Here is an 18941-nt window from a genome sequence, read left to right on the forward strand (position 1 = left end):
GGTCAGACACAGAACAAGAACAGAGCTGGCAGGGCAAAATGACAGAGCAGTGCAGTTAAGAAGAGAACACAGGTGCCAGTTCCACTTCTGCCTGCAGGAATCCAAGCAAGCATGTGGGGATGAACTGTGGCACATGATTACCTAAAATCCAGATTCTAACCCACGACATAAGAGGGAAGTCATGAATTTGAAGATAGGTTATGAATGAGGAATTTTTATTCCCAGGCCTTTTTTTAAAGTCCTGTCCAAGACTAGGACAAAGCACCAGACGCAGAACCTGCTGGTGGAGAGAGGCCCCCGTGTCAGCAGCTCCTGAGTGCCTCCCCCAGGGCTGCTTCCCCTTTTGGATCCTTGTGCTTGGATTCCTGCTGCGAAAGCCAATTAGATATGACACTCCCCGCTAGCTAAATCCTGCCCTTGAATGAACAAAAGAAAAATCCCTTTCCCTTGTTCCCTTTACGACAATGGAAAGAACGTGTTCAAAGGAAACTGATTTTTTAAAATACAGACAAGTAAATAATCAAATAAAAATATAAAACAAAATTTCAAAGTAGAGGTTTTTGATGCACTGCTGATCTCTTTTTTTTTTTTTTTTTTCTTAGAGGCAGAGTTTTGCTCTTGTGGCCCAGGCTAGAGCGCAATGGCACAATCTCGGCTCACCATAACCTCCACCTCCCGGGTTCAGGCGATTCTCCTGCCTCAGCCTCCCGAGGAGCTGGAATTACAGGCATGCGCCACCACGCCTGGCTGATTTTGTATTTTTAGTAAAGATGGCGTTTCTCCATATTGGTCAGGCTGGTCTTGAACTCCCAACCTCAGGTGATCTGCTCACCTCAGCCCCCCAAAGTGCTGGGATTACAGGTGTGAGCCACTGCACCCGGCCGCTGATCTCACTCTTAGGCCATATCTGAACTCTAAGGATTTTCTGCACACACCCTCACATTCCCCTGCATTTCCAGAGGAGGGGAGTCTTGGTGACACAGATTTCCTGGAGAACATTATGGCACCAATGGCCCATTCCAGGATGAAAAGGGCAACTTTTGAATGTTTCTAACAGAGGAGAAAAACACAACCTAGGAAAGAGGATTTCTCATCTCCCCCACTCAATTCCACTCCTCCCCAAAAGATATGAATTATCCTGACAGTTATCTCCTGATCCCATCAAGCCTGCATCTTTCAATCGCTGGTAGAGCCTTTCAGCACCATCATCACCAGTTATAAGCTGAGCTAGGTCTTCCTTTAGCTCCTCCAGTATACAAGAATGGATTTACATTGGAGAATTAAAACTAAAATCGCCCAGCTTTCTGGAAGCCTACAGACGATGGTTTACCTTAATGTGGAAGTCATCATCAACGAGGATATTTTCCGGCTTCAGGTCCTTGTGTATCACGCCTTTTCCATGTAAGTAGCACATTCCTTCAATGATTTCCACAATTATCCTTCCTTTTACAGAAAGCGGGGTACTCATCTAAAACAAGTGATATTAAGTCTATGAAATGGAAAGGTAATCAAATAGGCCAAAGCAACTGTTTCATGAAAGGGTGGTGGGATCTGAGCCTGAGGAGAGGGTTACCAGGTTTCCTTCCAGCAGATGCACCACAGCACTGCTGTCACTGGGAAACAAGAAAGATTTCATTCTTGGGGGCAAAAGGTATTCATGTTGTATTTTGTTAGTGTAAAAACAAAAATCCCATGATAATTTGGTAATGCATAAAATACTATAAAATTAAGCTCCTTGAGAACAAAAATATATATTATTTAGGACTGTATCTTTGGAACCTAGGATTGTACCTGGAATGCTTGCTGAATGAATGGGTGAATAAATATACAAGCAAGCATTTTCTATGGGATACTCATACGATGTCATACTAAGTTTACATTAAGGACATGAACAATGCCATGGAAATGTCACATGTAAAATAACATTAAGAGAAAAAAGAATACAAGGGAACATGTTCACACTGATTACAATCATGGAAAAATCTGAGATAAACATGATGTTAAAACGACAAAGCTTAAGTGAATTAATATCTATTTGATGACCTGGTAGCAGATACTTCAGGCTTTTGTAGAGTCTCAGGTCACTGGTTCCTATAATGGTATTCTTGTTATGTGAACATCAATATTAACAGAAACAACTCCAGTTTCTATTATAGTGGTTAAACTACAGTTTTGCTTAACAACAACAAAAAAATCAGTATACAAACAAGATGTTTCCTAAAAATTTGTATGTATTTTGGTTGTTGGTTAACAGGAAAAAAATTTTAATGACAAAAGTGAGATTCCAAGTCTATCCCTCAAACCATATTTATGACATAACATAGCTGAGCTACACTGTTAAGAGCTTGATCACCACCATACAGAAAGTAGCAGAAGAGATTTTTCCCTTCTTCTTTGGTATACCTTTGGACTTAGGGAAAACTTCTGAGCAAGCAAAGTAAGTTGGTCCTCCTCTCTCTTCTCTTTCTGCTTCTCTCTCAGGTCCTCCTGATGTCCTGACTGAGTCCAAACAGGCACACCTGAACTTCCCCTGATCCTGCAGAATGCCTCATGTCCCAAATGATTTCTCTCTCATCTCAGAAGCTAAGCAGGGTTGGGCCTGGTTAGTACTTGGATGGAAGACCAAAGACTTATTTCCCAATCAACATGTTTACTTCAAACAGCTGATTTTCTCTCGTTCTGGGGTGGAGAGCAATCTGATCAAACTATAATACCATGAGCGTGAGTGACCACCTCTTCTCCTTCCCAAAGGTATTTTTGTGAGATGCCTGTTGGCTTGGCAACTGTGGGGTAGGAGAAGAAAGTGGAAAAGTGGGAGTATTTGCCATAAAGGCAGCCATATCCCGCCACCCCTCCCCATACTTTGTGCAATCTATGCTCTAGCCAAACCCAGGAATTTACAGTTCCCCAAATTTGGCAGTCTCTACATGGTATTCTCTCTGCCTAGAACGCTTGTTCCCTAATTCTCTGCTTCAAAACATCTACTTGTCATTCACATTAGAAGCCCTTCTTGTCTATCCCAAGCTGAGTGGGTGCCTCTCGTCTGTACTCCCACAGCAGATGATGAATATGTCTATCAAAACACCATCTGCTGGGAGCGGTGGCTCATGCCTGTAATCCCAGCACTTTGGGAGGCCAAGGCGGTTGGATCACGAGGTCAGGAGTTCAAGACCAGCCTGACCAACGTGGTGAAACCTTGTCTCTACTAAAAATAAAAAAAAATTAGCCAGGCATGGTGGTAGGCGCCTGTAATCCCAGCTACTCAAGAGGCTGAGGCAGGAAGATTGCTTGAACCAGGGAGGTGGAGGTTGCAGTGAGCCAAGATCGCACCGTTGCACTCCAGCCTGGGTGACAGAGCGAGACTCCTCTCAAAAAAAAAAAAAAAAAAAAAAAACACCACATAGCTGGGTGCAGTGGCTCATGCCCATAGTCCCAGCTACTCAGGAGGCTGAGGTGAGAGGATCATTGAAGGCCAGGAGTTCAAGCCTGCAGTGCACTGTGACTGTACCACTGCACTCCAGCCTGAGCAACACAGTGAGATCTCGTTCTCTTAAAAAAAAAAAAAACAACCATCACACCATACCACTCATTTAGTTACCTGCCTCCTTTTACTGCCTGCGTCATATTAGCTATTGATTTATAAGCTACTAGCGCAAGGCCTTCATCTTAACAGGCACATTCGCTTTTAAAAATGTTGTCAAATAATTTGATTTTGGTAAACAATTTTTATTTTTGTTTTAAATCCTATCCAGTGTTGTTGCCGCTAATGTTCTATATTTATTTTAAAATAAAACTTTGTTGAATGGTATCAAAGTGCAACCACTAATATTCTGTCTGCTCTTATGGTCATTTATAGTGTACATCCTTTCATTAATCAATCCATATTTAATTGTCATCCCATCATGCATATACTCCACATCAGATGATGTCTGCATGTCATCATCAGGGCCTGTCTCTGAACTGGAGATTGCAGAAGAGCAGACAGGTATGGTAAACAGCCAATCACATTCCTAAGACACAGACTACGGAGGACTGTCCGCAGGATCGAGAGGATGAAGAGACCACTCTCAGGGCAGCAAAAGGCAAGGAAGATTTTCTCTTTTTTTCAGAGACAGGGTCTTGCTCTGTTCATATGCACCTTCAATTTTTTTGTAGAGATGGGATTTCACTGTGTTATCCAGGCTGGTCTTGAACACCAAGGTGCAAGTGATCCTCCTGCCAAAAGTGCTGAGATTACAGGAGTGGCCCACTCACTGAGCCGGATCAAGGCAGAGATGTTTTAAGGAGAAACTGACTTCAGGAAATTGAGCCTGTAATCCCAGCTACTTGAGAGGCTGAGGTGGGAGGATCGCTTGAGACCAGGTGTTCAGCCTGGGCAACATAGCAAGACCTTGTCTCTATAAGAAAAGGAAAAGAAAATTCAAACTACCAAGCAATTTGCAAATTTTATACTAATGAGCTGCCAACAAACACCCAAGGGCAGCCATAACAGACAGCCAGGGCCCAAGCGCTGGGGATCCCTGTGCGGAGGGGCACTCTCTACCTCAGCTTTTAGCACGTGCATCAGGTTGCCCTTCTCCATGTACTCCATCACCAGGGCGTAGTTCCCTTCCTCTATGATGACGCCCAGGAGCTTTACCACCCGGCTGTGTCTCAGTCTGTTCATCATCTTCGCCTCCTCCAGGAGGACCTCGTTGTGCCTGTGGGCAGGAAAGGTGCCATGCTGAGGCTGGCAGAGCCAGCACCTCAGGAGCCTGGTGTATACCTCCAACACATCACTCCCCCGTGCTGGGGTCATGCTTGAGTCTATACCTCTCTCTTCCAGGCACAGGCCAGAAGCATTAGAAGGCAGACCAGTTTCTCACTTCTTCACAGTTCTCCTGCCCAGTAACTGGCAGTGCATGCTCAAAAAATGTAAATCAATGAAGGAATGAATGAATCAATGAATGAAAAGCACATGAACAGCAGCAAGGTAACCTGAAAAAAGACCGTGCTGGACAGTGTGATTGAAAAAACAAAAAACAAACAAAAAAACAGCCTCTCTCAAAACCACTCTGACAAAGGAGGGACAGGGGTAACACCACTCTGCGGGCTGCTTTCAAGGGAAGGTTCTCAGAACCTCTCAGGAATGAACTGCTTTTTATTTTCATACTTAGGGCTGGTTCTCACTGAAAATGTGAAGCAAGTGAATAGATCTGTCTTCACCCATCCTCCTGTTTCCTTTTCATCGTCCCCCTCACCACACTTATCTCTTTGTCTTTCTCTATTTCCTTCTTGTTCATGTCTCTTCTGTTACTTACTAGCTGTGAGCCCTTCACTACCCAGCCTCGGAGTCCGCGTCAGTGACAATAACATAAGCGCCGTCGTCACCCTGACATCTTGGCAGGCTCTCTCTCTCTACCCACCAGCGGCTCTACAGCAGCCAACGTCCCCGTCCCGCTCGGAGCCTGCCCACCCACCCCTGCTCCCCACTCACTCGATGCAGTTGGGTCCCTTGTACACGGTTTTCATGATCACGAGTCCCTGGGTTCTGTGGAAACACAGAGACACCTTCCCGAAGCCTCCGCTGTCCAGTTCTGCCCTCTCCAGGAAGTCACTGGATTTCATCTTAATGACATTCAAGGACATGGTTGCATTCGGAAGCTCAGGAATACCCAAAATGGTGCCACTGTTCTCCCCCATCAGAGCTGTACCCTGTAAAGAAAACAGAGACAACACCTCAGGGCAACAAGAATATATATATAATTATTATTAGTATTATTTTCTTTCTTTTTTTTTTTTTTGAGACGGAGTCTTGCTCTGTCACTCAGGCTGGAGTGCAGTGGCCGGATCTCAGCTCACTGCAAGCTCCGCGTCCCGGGTTCCCGCCATTCTCCTGCCTCAGCCTCCCGAGTAGCTGGGACTACAGGCGCCCGCCACCTCGCCCGGCTAGTTTTTTGAATTTTTTAGTAGAGACGGGGTTTCACCATGTTAGCCAGGATGGTATCGATCTCTTGACCTCGTGATCCACCCGTCTCGGCCTCCCAAAGTGCTGGGATTACAGGCTTGAGCCACCGCGCCCGGCCTTATTTTCTCCTTTGGAGACAGGGTCTCACTTTGTCACTCAGGCTGGAGTGCAGTGGCACAATCACAGCTCACTGGAGCCTCGGCCTCCTGGGCTCAGGCAATCCTCCTCCCTCAGCCTCCTTGAGTAGCTGGGGCCACAGGTGCACCCCACCCTGCCCAGCTGATTTTTAAATTATTTGTAAAGGGTGGGGGGGGGGGGGGGGCAGAGTGGTCTCACTGTGTTGCCCAGGCTGGTCTCGAACTCCTAGGATCAAGGGATCCTCCAACCTCAGCCTCCCAAAGTGCTGAGATTACAGGTATGAGCCGTTGCCCTTGGCAGAAAAGATCATTTTTAAAAACTTTTGTAACATTCCACATGATTGGTGTGCCTTGGATTTTTGAGGACAGACTTACAGTCATCTGATGAGCTATTTTTCATATTTTTAAGAATCACAGAAGACTATAATATTTATTCCCTTAGCCTTTTTATTTCTGGCAATATGGAGCATTAGAAAATTTTAAGAACTCTCCGGCTATAAAGGACATAAGTATGCTGGACAACATAATACAAACATTCATTGAAATGCATACCAGAACTCTGTGGAAAGGAAAAGAACTCGGGACAGAAACAGGGCACCAGGGGCAGGCAGTAGCTCACACAGGGCAGTGCCAACCTCACCATCCAGAATTCGTGGTTCAAAGCCCAGCTGAGGTCAAGGAATGCAAGAAAAGCAGGTAGAATGAGGACTCCTCCCTGAACATGGCACTGCTCAATGTGCTACCCCTTGATGAAAGGATGAACTAGAAAAAAAGCAGCCTGTGGCAAACAAACATATTTATCTTGGACTGGGCACAAGGTATTAAAAAAAAAAAAAGTCTCTGCAAATTTATAACCTTGGGCCTGTCTTTAAATAGATACAGACTTTGAAATGAGAGGATCACCTAAACTATGAACTTTTATACAGGAAGTGGTCACAGGCTGATGCCATCCTAAGGTTATTGACTAAAGCAAACAACACCCTCAAGCCAGGCCAGACAGAATTCCCACAAATACAAATTTAACATGAGCTCCCTTTCCAAAATTATAAAACACAAAAGAAAAAAATCGCCGTGAGATAGACCCTGCAGCTACAGCAAACAGGAGTAGTAAGCACCAAAGAACTTCAGTAAATTAACAACTGAAAGGCATTAGAAAATGAATAGGTTTAAGAAATTATGAACAAAAGGAATCTGAAGAATATAAAAAGAAGAATGCAAACTCTAAGAAGAAAATGTGAAAAAGGAGTAGAATTTGGAGAATATCCATCAGGGCTGTGAAGTATACAGTGTCAGATCTCAAAGCACAGCTATTTGCTTCATCCTTCCTCCCTTCTTTTCTTCCATTCATTCATTTTCCCCAAACTGAAATGAAGAATAAAAACCCATGGAGAACCACAATGAGACACCACTACACAACTACCAGGATATCCAAAACTAAAGACTCATAGCACCAAATACTGGCAAACATGAGAAGCAACCAGACCTCTCAAACATCATTGGTGGGAGTATAAAATGGTACAAACACTTTGGGAAAAGGGCTGGCAAAGAGCTTCATGGCAAAACAGAAACTCTATGCAAACCAACAGGACACGGACACACTGGTGTGTGCATGTGAATGTGCGTGTCTGTGTTTTGATTTGAGAGTAGAAGGAGGGCTATGAATGTTTTGTATTCCAGAAATACCCACATCCCAGCTGGGCGCAGTGGCTCACGCCTATAATCCCAGCACTTTGGGAGGCTGAGGAGGGCAGATCACGAGGTCAGGAGTTCAAGACCAGCCTGGCCAACATGGTGAAACCCCATCTCTACTAAAAACAGAAAAATTAGCCAGGTGTGGTGGCACGCGCCTCTAATCCCAGCTACTCGGGAGGCTGAGGCAGGAGAATTGCTTAAACTTGGGAGACAGAGGTCACAGTGAGCTGAGGTCGTATGCCACCGCACTCCAGCCTGGGCAACAAAGTGAGACTCTGTCTCAAAAAAATAAAAATAAAACAATAAATATGTACATCCAAATACAGACCATGAAAAATAAAATGGGGCATAAAATACTCATAGAAATTTCATAGGCATATACTTTGTTTATAAAACCACGAACACCTGCACTATGACCCAGCAATTCCAGTCCCAAGAGAAATGAAAACGTTATGTCGGAAAACACTTGTAAAATGTTCATAGCAACTTCATTCATAATAGCTCCAAACAGGAAACAGCTGCCCATGAATAAGAGAATGAGTGAACACACTGTAGTATATGAACACAATGGGATACTACTCAGCAATAAAAATGACTGCTGATACACATGAATGAAAACAGCATGAATGAAATGCAAAAACGTGATGAGTGAAAGTAGCCTTATACAAAAGAATACATACTATGTAATTCTATTTATATGATGGTTCAGAAGTCAAAACCAATCTGAGCCAGAAAAAGAACACTGGCCGCCTGTGAGCATGGTGAGGCTGAGCGGGCAGGGGCATGAGGGAACTTTCTGGGGCGATGATAATGTTCTAAGATATCAGTGGGGGCTAGGGTTGCAGGCATACGCATCTGCCCATGCTCAGCAGATGTACTCCTAACGACTGCAGGTAAATTTTACATCAAAAGACAAACCTGTAAACATGTTGAACTCTAGTGGTATGCATGCTGAAGTATTTAGAGATGTGTACTGATGTGTACTTGGAAATACATCAAAAAGTCAGATAGAATGATGGACAGATGACGGGAAGGGAGATGGAGAATTACATGATGAAGCAAGCGGTGTTACGACAATACTCGTGGTGGACGTAACCTTCGGACTTTGGTGTTTTTCATAATAAAATATTGGAGGCGGGGAGTTAAAAATGAAAAAAATAAATACCTTGGGGAGAGGGGATTCTGGAAACCCCTTGGCTGCCCATGGTGTTGTGCAGTGGCCGGCTCCAGGTGACTCGGGTAACCAGCTTTCTACGCCTCATCTAAAGGCTGTGGGCCAGCTCTGTCTAGCAGAGGAAGCTCACACAGCAGCATCTCTGCGCCTTCTTTCCTAGGACATAAGACATTACCAAACAAGAGGAAGTGCCCTCAGGAAACAAGTACATCGGTGGGACGTGGGCAGTGGGTGGAGGTGAGGGGCTGCCTAGATGAAGGCCTGAAGACTGAGGGGTGGGGTTAGGCAGGCGCTTGAGGTAAGAGACCAGGAGCCACAGCTCCCCGAGCACAGGCCCTCCACTATGAACGTGAACTCTAGCTCTGTGACTCACCAACCTGTGACCTTGGGGCACTTGTGCCTCAATTTCCTCATCAGCAAAATGAAACAATGACCGCCTCACAGAAGTGGTAAGGATTATGAGAAAAAAATATGTATACATTTATATACGTATACATATAAATATACATATATTTGTATATGTATAAATATATATAATACGATACATGATATAAAATATATATTTGTGCATATATATTTGTGTACGTGTATATATACATATATTGGTGTATGCGTATATGCATATATATGTATACGTAGATATATAGCTATATTTGTATATATGTATATACATGTGTATATATTTGTATATGCATATATATGTACATGTGTATATATTTGTGAAAACACGTTTGCTACCTGCTTTATGTCTCTGGCTATGGCTGGCCCAGCCACCCATGTGTTTATCCACACGGATGGTATTTCCTTGGGCTTTGAGAATGCCAACATTCTCAGCTGGGATCACTCTGTCAGCAGGGCCCTACTGAGCGATCCTAGTGAGAATGAGGTAGGAGGGGGTGGAGACAGAGGGCTTAAAAGATAACATTGATTTTAGGCCTCCTTTTTCATTCACTACAGATCACTGGAGCATGCAGAACTGTGAAGTCCTTCCCCATTCCATAAAGGTCATCTGTCCCACACTCTTAGGCCACATTCTTCCAACTTCTTGCCTGGTTAGGTGTCAGAACTGTCATTTTGTCAAGGAAGCCATCCTAAGTCTTCCCATGAGACACTTTCACAGGTAAGACAGTACTGTAATTGAGAATTATTCCTCCTGAAGTTCACAGAAGGCAGGAAACTTGTCTTGTGCACCGTTTCCAGAGCCTAGCAGAACCCAATGTATGCCGGCCCGTCATCAAATGAATAACTGTTTTAAAAAGAGAACTATTTAATTGTCCAAAAATAAAAAATATGGTTAAATGAATTACAGCATACTCCTAACAGAATATTGTATAGCCATTCAAAATTGTTTTTGACGAATAAATCTGTAAAAATTATGTTCACATTCGTGTGATATATATATATGTAAATAAAGATGTAAGTACAGAAAAAAAGACATAAAGACACCAAAATGTTAACAAGGATTGTATCTTGATGGTAGGGTGATTTTTGCTTTCCTCTTTACACTTTTACTATGTTTTCCAAATTTTCCCCAATAGACATGAATTAAATGTAAAATTAAAAATTTTTTTTGAAAGGAATAATTCCTTGATTCAGTATTTCTTTACTCTGAGGGATCAAATCAGAGACGCTGATAAAGATTATGTGCAAAGCTGTTCCTGGTAGCATTACATAGAACAGCAAAAGTAGGTAAAACACTTAGCATGTACAGAGAAGAGAATCAGTTATGCCCATCAACACTCCGAAATATATCTAGCAGTTTGCAAAAGTGATGCTGTGTAAGAATGTTTAATAATATTAAAAACACTCACAGACAGTAAAGAAACAAGCAGGAACTACAACATGCCCTGAAAAATGCCCTTTTGGGTAAAAGGTTTCTACTTGGTGAGGAGTCCTATCTGGTATCTCTCCTTCAGTCTCCGCCATGTCTCCTCAAATTTGTCAAGACCAACTAGGACCTGCAGGTGGCTCCTGAGTGTGGTGGAGCTTGGGAAGGCCTCTAGTTGGGTCCACTGGATTTTGGGAGCTTAACTCCTGACCCAAGTCAGTTCTCCTTATATAGTCTTGTGGTTTGCTAGTTTAGTCTGATGTTAATCTTATACATCTTTTGCATGGTTTTCAGTGATTTCTTTCGTTTTTGCTATCCACCCCTCTTTTTTCCACATGAAAGATTCAACTTTGTGAGCACTGTATATCTTAGGAAGGCCTTGTGAGTAGCTGAATGAAGGAAATCCAAAAACATTGAATTTAGGCAGCTTATATAGACATATTGCATAACCATATTATTACAAAGCCATGTTACAGAGTAAGAAAGACATGCTGGCCTGTTATATCAACTAATTTTAACTAATAATTATGTCCATTTGAATGCAATTTGTAAATGTTTTCCATAAATAAATATTAATTCAGGGACTCAGGACAGTGAATTTTTTTCTATTGAAATTAATGTGAAATCCCAAGGAATTTCACAAGTTACCTTCTAAGGCAGGGTGAGTATACATATCAAAATATTCTAATTAACTTTTTCCCCATTTTTCTGTGATGACCACACATAACAAGAGAATGGCAGAAAATGCTGGTTGCCCACCTGCCATTGCCCTCTTTCTTCCCACTAACAGAATTCTGATTTTGCTCAGTTATCCAAGTGACCAGAGGATTTCTCCAACTTCCTTGATTACAGCAGCCTGATGCTTTCCCCAGATAAACAAAAGTTCTGAGCAAGGAAGAGACTTAAGGACCAGCAAGGAAGGACCAGCAAGAGACAAGAATTGAAACAGAGTTTAAACAAGCATCATGACCCCTGAAGCAAATTTTATCATGATTTCAATTTGCAAATAAAGAAACTAAGATTTGGAGCTAAATGATCCACCTGAAGTGGTAGGATCCTGGAATGCAATCTTTATCCCTTCATTCAAACTTTCACTGTTGGCTCACTCATACATGCCACTTCTCTAGATAGCAAATAATCTGTCTTCGGAAAAATCCAGATGCAGAGACCCACTCTTACAGCCTTACTCATCTATATTAAATGAATATGCCACAGTCAGAAACACGGAGAAAGTACAGAATAAATTTTTTAAATACAGGAAGGCGAGGCGAAGGGGCTCATGCCTATAATCCCGGACTTTGGGAGGCCAAGGTGGGCAGATTGCCAAGAGTTTGAGACCAGACTGGCCAACCTGGTGAAACCCTGTCTCTACTAGAAATACAAAAATTAGCCAGGCGTGGTAGTGTATGCCTGTAATCTCAGCTTCTCGGGAGGCTGAGGCAGGAGAACTGCTTGAACCCCAGAGGCGGAGGTTACATTGAGCCACGATCGCCCCACTGCACTCCAGCCTGGGCGACAGAGCAAGACTCTGTCTTCAAAAATAAAAATAAAAATACAGGAAACATACGGCTCAAAACCAATGTTCTACAGATTAATACAGTAACCATTTTTGCCAGAATGTAATATTCAACTAAAGCATGAGAAGTTAAATATTTTCTTCAGAATCCCAGATCATATGGGTGTTAACAGGTTATAAATTAATAAGCACCAAAATGTAAGCTGCCCAGTTTGAAAGAGGCTATTTAAGAACTTTTCTTAATACTCATTAATATTCACAATCCAGAAAGTACAACATATCTCTGTGGCTCAGTATAGTGCAGACAGAGGAAAATGAGTATTAAAGTTACCATTTTTGCTATTTTATCAGTAATAATGATACACTCCAAATTTCATTTTAAACAAGCCTAGTCTTCTCTTCACTTTTTGTGAAGAGTTGCAGTACTCCACATTATTTTACTATTATTTTTTTTTGAGACAGAGTCTCCCTCTGTCGCCCAGGACAGAGTGTAAGTGGCACCATCTCTGCTCACTGCAACTACCGCCTCCTGGGTTCAAGCCATTCTCCTGCCTCAGCCTCCCGAGTAGCTGGGATTACAGAGACCCGCCACCACATTCGGCTAATTTTTGTATTTTTAGTAGAGACAGGGTTTTGTCATGTTGGCCAGGCTGGTCTCGAACTCCTGACCTCAGGTGATCCTCCCACCTCGGCCTCCCGAAGTGCTCGGATTACAGGAGTGAGCCACCGTGCCGGCCCAGTATTCCACATTTCTAATATGACAATTTCCTCTTGACTCAATCCATCTTCCTAGCAGTCACAGAACGCAGATAGGTACTAAGTCACTGCACATTTCAAAGTTCACCTCCTGCCTTGGCTTCTTCAAGTGTAAATCAGGGAAGAATTAATCGTTGGAGCAGCCTCCTTCTTTGCCCAAGATAAAAAAGCTCTGATTAAGGGAGAGTCAAATGGTCAGCAAGAGAGAAAGGACAACCCCAGATCTTCCCCTGCCCCCGCAACCCCCGCATCCCCCTGAGGCTTTGTCAAATGCTGAGGGAAGGATGCAGCCTATCCTCTTCCCAACCCTGAAGAGGGTCTGCAGCACTTCACAAAAGCACATGCCAGTGACCACCAAAGAAGCCTGCTAGGGTTACCACATTCGTCCCCTCAGTCGTCTAAGATCACGCAGAAAAGGTTTTGTTTTTGGAACCTGCTGTGGCCTCAAGTGCAACAGTAAAAGGCCCTTTCAAAGGGTTGGTGGGAAGAGCCCAAACTGTTTTTTCCTAATGATAGGGCAGTAAGGGCCCACCGTCTCCACCAAAACAACAACATTAACGGCGTGTGGGACGGCCTATTCCACCCTCACGCCGTAATCGCGGCCCAAAGGCAGGTCTCCGCCCGCCACCAGTCCAGCGCCCAGATCTCTGGCGCAGAAGCGGCCAGCGGACTCCGGATAAGCTGGGACAGCTAGACGCGCACCTCCGACTTCCGGGAGGGCCCGGCCCCGCCCACCACCCGACTTCCGGTACCGGCGGGGCCCCGCCCACCGCTCGCCCGCCGGGCGGAACCCCTCTCCTTCCGGGAAGCCCGCGGCCGCGCCGGCCTGCGCGCAAGCACCCGAGAGTTACTTTCGTTTCCGCGGCAAACGTCTGGAGGCCCGGGTGAGGGACGAAGCGGCGGCGGAGGGTTGGGGATTACTCCGACGCTGCGGCAGCCTTGCTGGGGCGTGCTGGGGGACGGCGCGCGAACCCCGACTAGGGGGTCGCCGGGACTGAGCGCAGCGGCCCCCGGAGTTTTTCCCGCGCGGTGCCAGCCAGCTCACCGCGCCCGTCTCCGTGGCCGCGCCGTCCAGCCGAGTCCCGCCGCGCTCCCTCGGCCCCGCCCGGATGGCCGCGCTGTGGCGCCCCAGCTGTGGGTCCTCTGCGCTCGCCGCGCTCCGGGAGCTGGTCAGCCGTCCGCCGTCCGCGTCGAGCGCGCCCGGCAGGAGGGCGTGGACTGCTCGCGCTGCCTCCTCCCCCTGCCGCGGCCCTTGCCAGGGAGGAGGACTGCGACAGCGCCGCCCCGCCGCTCGCGGGACCTCGCGCCCAGGATCTCAATCCCGGAGCTCTCTTGCGGGCTAGAGGATCGCGGACTTTGTTTTACGATTGGGGCGGCCTACGTAAAAGAGGAAACCGAAACCTCTGCGCGCACGAGAGGGAGACGGGCCTGGAGGGAAGCACTGGGTGGATTACAGCGGAGGCGCTATCCGGAGGATTCGGAGCTCTGCGGGTTAGCATAGGCAAGTTAGCATTCCTCTCCCTTCATCTGTAAAGTTGGGCTGTAGAGGATGAAATGTGATTATTTTGCAGCCCTTTAAAGTGGTAATTGTGAACTCGAGCAAAATTGGAACTTCATGCTATTCATGTTATATTAAAAAGAAAGTAATAAAATTATATGCACAACAGGCCGGGCGCGGTGGCTCACGTCTGTAATCCCAGCACTTTGGGAGCCCAGGCGGGCGGATCACTTGAGGTCGGAGTTCGAGACCAGCCTGGCCAACATGGTGAAACCCCATCTCTACTAAAAAATACAAAAATCAATTGGGCTTGGTGACGGGCACCAGCAATCCCAGCTACTCGGGAGGCTGAGGCAGGAGAATCGCTTGAACCTGGGAGGCGGAGATCGTAGTGAGCCGAGATCGCGCCACTGCACTCCAGCCTGGGTGACAAGAGTGAGACTCCATCTCAAAAGGAAAAAAAAAAAAAGCACAACAGGATTACATACTGTACAAAGATATGTTTGTCAAGAGAACGAGCCACATTAACAACACAAGCCACAGACTGGGAGAAAATATTTGCAAAAGACATACCTGATAAAAGACTGACCCAAAATACGCCAAAACCCTCTTAAAATGCAACAATATGGAAATGTGCAACCTGATTCAAAGTGGGCAAAAGCTCTGAACGGACACCTCAGCATATGTATATGCATATGAAAAGATGCTCAACATCATAGGTCATTAAAGAATTGCAATAAAAAAATACTATTACACATTTATTAGAATGGCTAAAATTCAAAACACAACACCAAATGTTGATGAGAATCTGGAGCACAAGGAACTCTCATACATTCCTAGTGGGAATGCCTAATGTTAGAGTCACTTTGGAAGATGTTTGGCAATATATATATATATATATATATATTTTTTTTTTTTTTTTTCTTTTTTTTTGAGACAGAGTCTCACTCAGTAGCTCAGGCTGGAGTGCAGTGGCACGATCTCGGCTCACTGCAAGCTCCGCCTCTTGGGTTCATGTCATTCTCCTGCCTCAGCCTCCCAAGTAGCTGGGACTACAGGCGCCCGCCGCCACGCCCGGGTAATTTTTTTTTTTGCATTTTTAGTAGAGACGGGTTTCACCGTGTTGGCCAGGATGGTCTCGATCTCCTGACCTCGTGATCCACCTGCCTCAGCCTCCCAAAGTGGTGGGATTACAGGCGTGAGCCACTGTGCCCGGCCCATTTTGGCAATTTCTTGACCAAGCTCTTCTTACCATAAGATGAAGCAACTCCACACCTTGATATCTACCCAAACGAGTTGAAAGCTTAACGCCCATACAAACACCTGTACAAGAATGTCTATAGCAGCTTTATTCATAATTGCCAAAACTTCAGGCCATCTAAGATGTCATTTAATAGGTGGACAGATAAGCTGTGGCACATCTGTACAATGGAATATTAAGTGCTCAAAAGAAATGAGCTCTGAAGCCAAAAAAAAAAAAAAAAAAAAAATTCTGGCGCAATCTTAAATGTATAAATCTAAGTGAAAGAAGCCAATCTGAGAAGACTACATAATGTATGATTCCAACTATGTGACATTCTGGAAAAGGAAAAACTATGGAGATAGTAAAAGAGATTAGTGGTTGCCAGGGATTTGCAGGGAAGGAGGGATAGGTAGGTGGAGCACAAGGGATGTTTAGGGCAGTGGAATCTGATATTACTGTGTTGGGTACATCTCATTATACATTTGTCAAATGTATCTTGAATATACACAAAGAGCAAAACCTAACAAGCTCTGGACTTTGATAATGTATATGTTTTATCCATATTGGTTCATTTTTATAACTATGTATCTATGTTGGTTCATCAGGTGTAACAAATATTCCACACTAATGCAGGATGTTGATGGTAGGGGAGGCTATACGGTCCAGGATGTTTGTGGGAGGGGATATTTTCTTTCTGCTTTGTTTTGCTGTAAACTAAAACAGCTCTAAAAGTCTATTCATTATTTTTTAAAAGATGTATACATATCAAAAAAGATGAAAGGCAGAGCTATTCACTCAACAAAGCTTTCGATCTACTGTAAGCCAAATAGGTACTAGATACAAGAGTATCTGGTGATAGATACAAGAGATACAAAAAGGAATTCATTCCTTCAATAAATATTTACTGAGTATCTGTTCTAGGCAGTGAAGACTCGGTTGTGAATTAAACATAAAAAATCTCTGTTCTGGCTGTGTGTAGTGGCTCACACCTGTAATCCTAGCACTTTGGGAGGCTCAGTCGGGTGGATTGCCTGAGCCTAGGCAGTGAAGACTCGGTTGTGAATTAAACATAAAAAATCTCTGTTCTGGCTGTGTGTAGTGGCTCACACCTGTAATCCTAGCACTTTGGGAGGCTCAGTCGGGTGGATTGCCTGAGCCCAGGGGTTACGGACCAGCCTGGCAAACATGATGAAGCTAATACAAACATAATACGAAGATTACCTGGGCGTGGTGGCGCACACCTGTAGACCCACCTACTCAGGAGGCTGAGGTGGGAGAATTGCTTGAACCCAGAAGGCGGAGGCTGCTGTGAGCCAAGATTGCACCACTGCACTCCAGCCTGGGTGACAGAACAAGACTCCGTCTCAAAAAAAAAAAAAAAAAAAAAGATAAATAAATAAAAATCTCAATGTTCCATTTGTGGAACTTGCATTCTAATGGGGAAGACAAAAAGTTATTGCCCATCACTGTCCTCTGGACATCATGTGACCTTGGAAGATTGGAAATGCATTGTTTTTGCTTAATTTTGTTTTCAGTGCTCTAACTCAGAAACATCTATTGGGGAGCTTTACTCATTACTCCCAGCAAAAGCCATGAGTGTAGATGGTGCATGAGACGAAGGAACTGGTCCTTGCAGAACACCAGCATGGAAAAGGCAAGAAACAGCCCAAAGTGAGGAAGGAAAACCAGCGAGAACAAAGAGCTAGTACTACCTCTGAAGCTAGTGGAGGCCAAAGTGTGAATGTGATGGGGTGGGTCTCTTCGCCACAGGTCTGAAACCAAATGAACCCCCACCCCCAGGCTGCAGTTCCCAGTGCCCTTGGAAATGAGACTCTCACTCCTCCAGGTGAGCCTGGGAGACCTCCCTGACTCCTTTCCATCCCCCCTCCTCCCGCACACCCATCCCCAAGACCTGCCCTCTGTGCCCACATTTCTTTCCACTTCGGATCCTGTGCCTGGCCTAATGCGCAGGCCCCCTCCCGAGCCTCTGGTCACCCTAGAGCCACTCCCAACTGTCGGGACACCTCATCTGTGCTCCCCAAAATGCCACGCAAAGCACTGGAGAGCCTTGGACAATGAACACAACCCGCTCCCCTCAGCCACCACCGGGCCACAGCCACACAACATCCTCAGAAAGCCGTGTCTTAATCCTCTTGTCCTTCCTCCTAAATCTCCCAGAACGCTTAGGTTCCGCTCAAAGCCACCTTGTTAAAACGGTTTCTTCTCCACCTGCCCCCTCCCTTGATCCAGCCTCGCTCAAGTCACAGCCTCCACCTCTGGCCATCCTGAACCCCTCCCAAAGTCACCTCTTCACAAACTCCTGGTCCCCCTTAGAAGGCCCCATGTCCATCACGGGATTAATTCCACTCACCCTCAAACACCGCGGCCTGGAGGCTTGATTCCCACCCTAAAGGAGGTTCCCTTGACCCCGCCGGCGCAACCCTCCCCAGCACGACCCTTCCTCCCGAAGGTGATTCCTCATCTTGCTGGCGGTCCCCACAGACCGCAGGCCCTGCAGGCGACGGCTGAGCCTGGCTCCGCGGATTCACAGTCCCTGGAGGAATGCTCCGGGGAAGGACGGGCAGCTTCCGTTTCGCTGATTTATTGAAAGAATTAGGATGGGTAAGAGTGCTCGGATTTGGAACTGGAGACTGGTGACACTGAAAGAGAAGTGCCAGCACAGACGTCGTCCTGCGGATCCCAGAGCAGAGAGGAGCAGTGAGAAAACAGGGCCGGCAGGTGGGGAGGGGGCTGCAGGGGAGAGCTTGGGCCCGAGAAGGGCGGCCAGGAGGCGTCCGGGAGGGCGGCGTCCGCGCTGGCGGGGAGCTGCGGAGGCGGAAACCGGCTGCGCGCTGCAGGGGACCCCCCAGAGACCGTGGCTGACCCGCCGAGACACCCCCGCTTCCCCGGGGCTCTCGGATGAGCGACCTCTCCTGTCCTCAGGTCCCGTCTTTCGGTGGCAGCCGGGGGACCTGAAGCCCGCCATTCCCGTTCCCGACCCCGGCCCTGCGCGGGGACGCCCTCACCTGCCACCTCGTCTCCGCGCCGCGCTCCGAGCCCGGACGCCGATCCCCGGGGCCCAAGACGTGACTCTGCTGCTGCTGTCACCGCGGACTCCCACTCGGGCCTTGGCGGGCACCGCCTTTTAAA

At 46.0% G+C, this 18941-nt stretch overlaps 1 protein-coding gene across 4 annotated transcripts in view; it reads right to left on the reverse strand.

The window, feature by feature from the left end:
• Window positions 1–18941, reverse strand: part of RIPK1 (receptor interacting serine/threonine kinase 1) — a 45592-nt gene extending 26651 nt beyond the window's left edge. The window contains exons 1-4 of one of the 4 annotated variants that reach the window (XM_023221078.3): window positions 13902–14040; window positions 5477–5694; window positions 4544–4700; window positions 1331–1468 (exon numbers count right to left, since the gene is read on the reverse strand). In XM_023221078.3, coding sequence (XP_023076846.1) covers window positions 1331–1468; window positions 4544–4700; window positions 5477–5682 — 501 coding nt within the window. In that variant the 5' untranslated portion in view covers window positions 5683–5694; window positions 13902–14040. Of the gene's footprint in view, window positions 1–1330; window positions 1469–4543; window positions 4701–5476; window positions 5695–8941; window positions 9397–13901; window positions 14041–14095; window positions 14708–18817 lie in introns of those variants that run through there. The other 3 variants (XM_023221080.2, XM_023221079.3, XM_023221081.3) reach the window with 3 other exon arrangements.

The sequence above is a fragment of the Piliocolobus tephrosceles genome, chromosome 5 (assembly GCF_002776525.5).
Source record: "Piliocolobus tephrosceles isolate RC106 chromosome 5, ASM277652v3, whole genome shotgun sequence".
NCBI classification, from domain to species: Eukaryota; Metazoa; Chordata; class Mammalia; order Primates; family Cercopithecidae; genus Piliocolobus; species Piliocolobus tephrosceles.